General features: G+C 34.2%; 1 protein-coding gene across 2 annotated transcripts in view; it reads left to right on the top strand.

Moving 5' to 3' along the window:
• The window catches only part of LOC106869728 (apoptosis regulator BAX), a 134,167-nt gene that overhangs the window by 71,646 nt on the left and 55,601 nt on the right, over window positions 1-6,920 (top strand). The window contains exon 1 of one of the 2 annotated variants that reach the window (XM_014915582.3): window positions 2,256-2,525. The exons of the other annotated variant lie outside the window; for it this stretch is intronic. Coding sequence (XP_014771068.1) covers window positions 2,495-2,525 — 31 coding nt within the window. The 5' untranslated portion in view covers window positions 2,256-2,494. Of the gene's footprint in view, window positions 1-2,255; window positions 2,526-6,920 lie in introns of those variants that run through there. 2 annotated transcript variants of the gene reach the window in all.

Below are 6,920 nucleotides of genomic sequence, written 5' to 3'. Positions count from 1 at the left end.
TCTGCCTCCCCTTCCCCCTCTCTCACTGACTCGTTTGTCTGCTTTGAGAAGACCACCTGACACCCCAAACAAGAGCAATCCCATAATTCCTGATGAAATGTCGGAATAACCTGGCGGTAAGTTTGAATTTTGTTTTTATCCAAAACATCTGTTTGCACTATTATATTTTTGGAGTGTTCTGAAAAAAAAAATATTATCTATATTATATTTCTTATTTCAGAAGTAGCTAATTAATCTTTAATTAACTTTACTAACGTTATTTTTTCGTTTTGTTGAAATTGACTCAGATGCAATTTACTCAGACGCTTACACCTGTATTCTTATATAAAAGTAGCCTTTTTCGAAATGAGTGTTATAAACGATATTTTGAGAAATAGTTTTTCGAAAAGAGACTTCGATGGAAAACAATTAATTATAAACGGTGGGAGACCAACACCGAATTTACCTAATCCACGAGACAATTTCAGGTTAATTTGTATGAAAAGAAAAAATGGTTAACTGGAAGTGCTACACTTAATAAATTATTCTCTTGGCCTTGTTTACTTTTTTGCTTAGAAAAGAATGTTTAGAACGATAAAGGTTATGATGATTTAAATAATTTACATATGGCTATGCTAAAGCACGAGCGTTCGCAAAGGCATATAAAATCTTTGATAGATCTTAAAATATTCGTGAACTTGTTGAAGCCTATGCCAGAACTTTTCAATCAGTGCAAGTTGATTTTGACAATTCCGTCTACCACTGTTTCTGTAGAGCGATCCTTTTCTGTATTAAGTAGAGTCTAAATATACCAAAGAAATGCGACAGGAGAAAGAAGACTGTCAATTGAAAAAGATTTATTACAACAATTGATGAAAAGAGATTTCTATGAAAATATGATAGATATATTTGCCCAGAAAGATCGAAGAATTGAATTAATTTATAAATGAGGTAAATAACATTTTAGAACATTAAAAAAAAACTTAATATATTAAAGGGCATATATTGCAGGTTTTGGTTAGTGTTTGTTATAACGCAAGTTTCGACCTTCTTACATCAGTATTGTTTCGCAGGAGAAATGGTTCGACTTCTTCGTCACACCTAACCTACATAGGTTTTCCTTTCTGTGCTGCTGGGTGTAGTCTATTTACGGCCATAAATAAGTGTCTTGTTTTAATCTCAGAGATGTTGACTTCTGCCACAACAGTTTTTTTTTGGGGGGGGGGGCATTTTACAATGTTGAATTTTGGCTGTCTTTCATTGTGTGTGTATTCATGTATATGCATGTGTATTCATGTATATGCATGTATTTTCAATGTGTGTGCGTGAGACGTAGTCTTTTAATATACGGAGTTCAATAAGTCTCAGAACAGTCTGTTTGAGTATCAATAATTTTCCCGGAATTGACAAGTAGCATGATAAAGCACCTGACTTGTCTTCGAGAGCGTAACTGTCTAAAACCATGGCCATATAATGTAACTAAATGTGTTCTCTTTATTAAATCATTCCAAATTGATTCAGCTGAACCAATAGGTATAGGGGCTAATGCAGAATCGCACCCCTTTGAAAAACGAAATTTTTTGAAAATTTTTTTTCGGATTCCTACCTTTAACAGAGATTCCGAATATGCAAAAATATTAACAGAATCTAATTTCATCTTTATTCCATTTCACTTATGATTTTTAGACATTTTAAAGGGAGAGTGAGGATCGGAAAGTACTGACGTTTCGAAGAGAGAGAAAGATACAAACAATACACATATTCAGGCTCATCTCTACAGAGCCATTTTTTATTCCCTGCTTATTCTAGATCATACTGGGGTGATTGCATATTCAGAATCTTCCATATGTAAATTGTAGGAATACGAAAATTCTTTTACTGAAAAATTGCCAGTTGGGTGGGGGGGAGAAATTCATTGCATGCCCAACCCGGAGGTCACCGCACGCCACTGATATATATATATATATATATATATATATATATATATACATACATACATACATACATACATACATACATACATACATACATACATATATCTATCTATATATAAATGTCTTTTTTTACGTACATACATGCATACACACACACGACAGGCTTCTTTTACTTTCCTTCTACTAAATACGCTCACAGAACTTTGGTCAGCCCGGGGCTATAATAGAAGACACTGGTCTCTAATACTTTTTCCTTGTCTATGAAGAGATAAAACTCAGCGAAACATATGACAAGAGTTATCTGCTCCTGTCATTTAATTGTCTCCCCGCAAGTATTTTGCTAATTGGTGTGGTGGCGCCACGTGTCGGGCACTTTAGCATTAGCTTCCAGCATACACATGGACTTGTAATTCATGGGTCGTACCTAATGAGCAAGCGAGTGGGAAGCTAAAAAAAAAAGATATTTATATATAAACAGATATATTTATAATCGAAAGAAAGTGGAAAACTCATATACGCACACACAGAAATATATATATATTAAACATACAGTCTAAAACTACGTTTTTTCACGAAATACCATGGATCTCGAGGAGAGAAAAATACGGGCTAGTAAGTCGATCTGTTTTTTCGCTTGTCATCTATCAGTCAGTCAGACTTATCTTACTATATTCATGTGTTACTCTTTCACGTTGTGTTACGTTTTTATTTTTTACGCTATTCTTTTCTTCTTGCCAATGCTATCGTCTGGAAAAAAAAATGGACAGCGGCTAGGAGGGAAAAGTGTTGTATAAAACGAAAACAATGTAAAAAAAAAAAAAGAAATTAACCAGAAAAGAACTATTTTCTTAATGAAAATACTTATACTCAAGTGATTAGTAACATGATTATGTAGTCTGATTATAGTCTTCAACAACTCACAACAAATATTTAATTTTGCCGTTAAACACTCGCTGTTGCAAATAGTCTTTCACTTTCTTTTTAAGTGTGTGCAAGAGTGTATATATGTATATATACACACACACACATCTGTGTATATGTAGTGTACAAACACTAACAAATATATCCATTCAGAATCAAGATACACATTCGAATTTGTTTACAAAATATATTGCTAGTAGCAAAAAAATAAATAAATAATCCGTTTTGTCAATCATAATATAGAAAAGATGTTATTTCAACTGCTTTACTGAATCGTAAATCTATAGAGATAGATGTACTATGTTTGTGTATGAAAGTAACCGGCGATGTATGGAGTTCTAGGATGGGAGGAAGTCAGATGATTGACTTCACTTGCCTATTTCTCTAGATAAAACTAGTCTTTCAATGTACGTGTGTGTAATCATTCATTCATTCCAAGCTGAGGCTTCACTCTCCGCTCCAAACGAGCCTCAGCTTCAAATGAATGAATAAAACTCTACATGCATCGTGTACTTTTCTCTCGTTTCTACATCTAAGTGCATATGTTTGTATATACATCTATTTATCGATCGTGATCTTTTACTCATTTCTTTCGTGTCAGTTTATTGAATAGAATGAATATAAGCACTTTTCGGTGATTGAAAAGTGATAGAAGCTAAGGGTTTGCCTACAACGGTGTCTTTCTATGATATTTGTCATTGCTATCTGCTATGATACCTTGCACAATATCTCAATACTAAGCAAATAAACAGCTGTATTATATTGTATAGTTAATTTCAAGGTATTAGAGACGAGAGGCTTGTTACAGAATACGTGAGTTTACTAAGGCGTGGTTCTAATTCTGTTTTATGATCAAACTTCCGTTAATAATTCGAATTATTGAGCAAACCTCTTTCTGTGATTATTTGGCCTGTTAGAAATATCACCAAGATCTTCCTCAAATCGCATACATGCAGTCTTTAAAAAGTAACGAATTAGCTTCATGTCTAAAAAGTAAAAATGACATGTTCACGACTGGAACTCTGAACAACAATATACTGCTATTCGTACTACCACTGCTAAATCTCCCTCAAACCCTACTCACCGGCTGAATAAAAACAGTCTTTAATTTATGTAGTCCTGGTTACACTGAAAGAAAAATTGCAGAATTGTCACGGTTGGAACATTTATGATCGGGCCAGGCAGTGGCAATAACGGCGGTCTTCTATTTTACTGTTGTAAAATAAATTAAGGAAACAATTTTGTTTAATTTATCCCCAATCCACTATCGACCACTCGCGGAACTTCGTTGATCCGAATGATCTAGAAACGCATACCGAACGAATTGAAGGGCTGTGGAGCCACACTGAAAGGAAAATTCGTCGTCAGTGTGGGACGAACCGAGCATTCACTCGTATCTTTCTGAATTTATTTGGCGCAATTGGACTGTTGGCAACAATCATTTCAGTCGAATATTACTAGCAATTCGTGAACAATATGCCTTATAGTTTTTTTATTTTATTTGGTGATAAACTTCCGCATATGTATGCTCTTTAACATTAATAAATGCTTTGTTTTCTTCGCATCAGTTTAAACAAAACTGTTTCCTTAATTTATTTTACGATGGTGAAGTAGGATACCGCTGGTAACAATATCGCATTACATGTAATTCGCATATTACTCTGACCATTGAAATTGCCCTCATAACGTTTCTAATAAAACTGCTGACTTTTCAATTCCTATTCTATTTGTTTCTCTCTTTTTTCCCCCTCCCTAATTCCCCTATGCTTTCTCTAATCAATCTCTTATACCCTTCCCCATCACCTTGTACTTTTAAGTAAAATAGGTGATGCTTGACCTGTTTGTCATCAAATCTTCATCGAATCACGCCTGGCTATCTCAAAAAACATTTTAAATTTTAAGTACTTAACCGTCAAGGAAGGGTTATAAAATGGGCTTATGTCTAGCTCTGGATATATTTATATAAATTTGCTGTTTTGAAGTGATCAAAATTAAAATCTTCCATCAAAATTTCGTATTAATATTAGTTCTGAACATTAGCTTATTAATAACAAAGTTGTTTTTTACTTAATTCACTATCATTTTAAAATTGATTGAAGCAAAGGCAACATATTTCGACAGAAATATGGTAATAAAAATCACACCCCATCGACTTAAACAATTGTTACATTGAATGATATGGTCCTGTATATATGAAAAAGATGGAGTTCTTTGATCTTAGATCTTCACGCTTAGGGGTTTTGGAAGCTATGGTAACCTGCCCAAAATGTGCAATGGGATCGAACCACGTGGTTGAGAAGAGCATTTTAACCACACAGCCATTATACCTAAAAGAAAATAAAACAGGATGGTCACTGGTGGATCTTGATTGATTAGTATTTACTTGGCGCGAAACAACTTTTAAGTGAATAGTCTTTATATATATTTCTTGGCGGAATTCTGGTTAGGGCAATCCATGTATCACACCCTCGTGTTTACACTAAGCTAACTTATTAATTGCATTAATTTATCTTTTTTCTTTGCCTCCACAGACTGTTACTAGTTTTCTCGTCCTTCACGCCACCCCACTCACAATCAATCGTTTTTGAAAAACAACACACATCTTTATATATACATACACAGACACACAAATTATCATTAATAGGTTATGCTTATATTACCAACAGTGCTAAATATCCGCTGTGGAGTGTATATTCTTTTAAATGTATGTCTGTATCTTAAAAGCATTTTAGATTTTTGTGTACGTGTTTATATATATGTATCGTGTATAATTTATAAAAACCAACTATCCTTTAGTACTCGAACTATTTATGATACATTCATAAATAAAATAAGTAAGTGACTGTCTAGTCAGTTTATCTTTCTGTCTAATGTACACACAACACATCTGTTTAAATAACGCCCTTATTTTTTTTTTTTATAATTATTACCGTTAGGATATTTAAAAAAAAACCTTAAGTGGTCATTGCTGGCCCACATATCACTCTTTATTTTATTCTATTTTCACTTTATTTTTATATTTGACATCATAATTATAGTTATTAGGTTAGAGCGTCAGACAAAATGCTTTGCAGTATTTGTTACGGCTCTTAGCCCTAAATCCAATTCCCGTCCAGATCAACATTGCTTTTCATCTTTACGGGGTCTATGAAATAAGTATCAGTCAAGTACTTGGGTCAATGAAATCGACTAGGCTCCTCCGCTAAAATTTCAGGCCTTGTGCCAGAATCTGAAACCATTATTATTATCGTTAGAGCGTCGGATAAAATACCTTACAGTATTTTATTTTCGGCGCTTTACTCTTTTTGTAAGTCCCAATTCCGCCAAGGTCAACTCTGTCTTTTGGCCCCACCAGGGTTGATGAAATAAAGTATCACTCCAGTATTGGGGCTATATAATCGGCTGAATGTCTCCCTTCAAGATAGCTCGCCAAATGCCTAAATTTAAAATATTTATTATTCAGTTTATATATATATATATATATTAGGTCTTATTTCCACTAAATTTCTTCTTTGGGATGGTTACCTTCTTACGTGACACGACCAGCTTCCCTACTCATTACACCTCTTCACTGAATTTCCTAAGTATACCCACCTCATCATACCCTTGTCAGTTTTTGATTTGAATCTTTCCTTTCTTAAATATCAGCTTGTCCTCTATATCGACTCCTTATGATCTCCCTACCACTTTGCAGCAGCGGTGACCTTTCTTATCTTACACCGCCCATTGCTGGCTCCGCCAACAAGCACTTGCTATCTTCGTTCAATGATGCCTGTTTATGAAGTTTTGCACTACCAACTAACTAACCAGATATTATTAGTGTTGTAATTTAGCCCCAGGTCAGTTCTGATCTCATACGCCTATGAACAAAGGCGTTAAACCATGTTCATCTAGTTACAGTGTTTATTCTATGCATTATTCTATATTGCCCCTTTTCTCTAACAACGTATTAGTTGTAGTTGTTGTTAAACCCCCAGGTCAGCCCACAAGTATTTTTTTCTCTATATATTCAAGATTAAATCATCTAACATATCTTCATTTTTCTTTTAAGACGACAGTGTATATGAGTTAAGAAGGGGTTTGGCT

Source organism: Octopus bimaculoides, chromosome 11 (assembly GCF_046866305.1).
Source record: "Octopus bimaculoides isolate indiv1 chromosome 11, ASM4686630v1, whole genome shotgun sequence".
NCBI classification, from domain to species: domain Eukaryota; kingdom Metazoa; phylum Mollusca; class Cephalopoda; order Octopoda; family Octopodidae; genus Octopus; species Octopus bimaculoides.
This window is presented reverse-complemented; position numbering and strand designations above follow the sequence as displayed.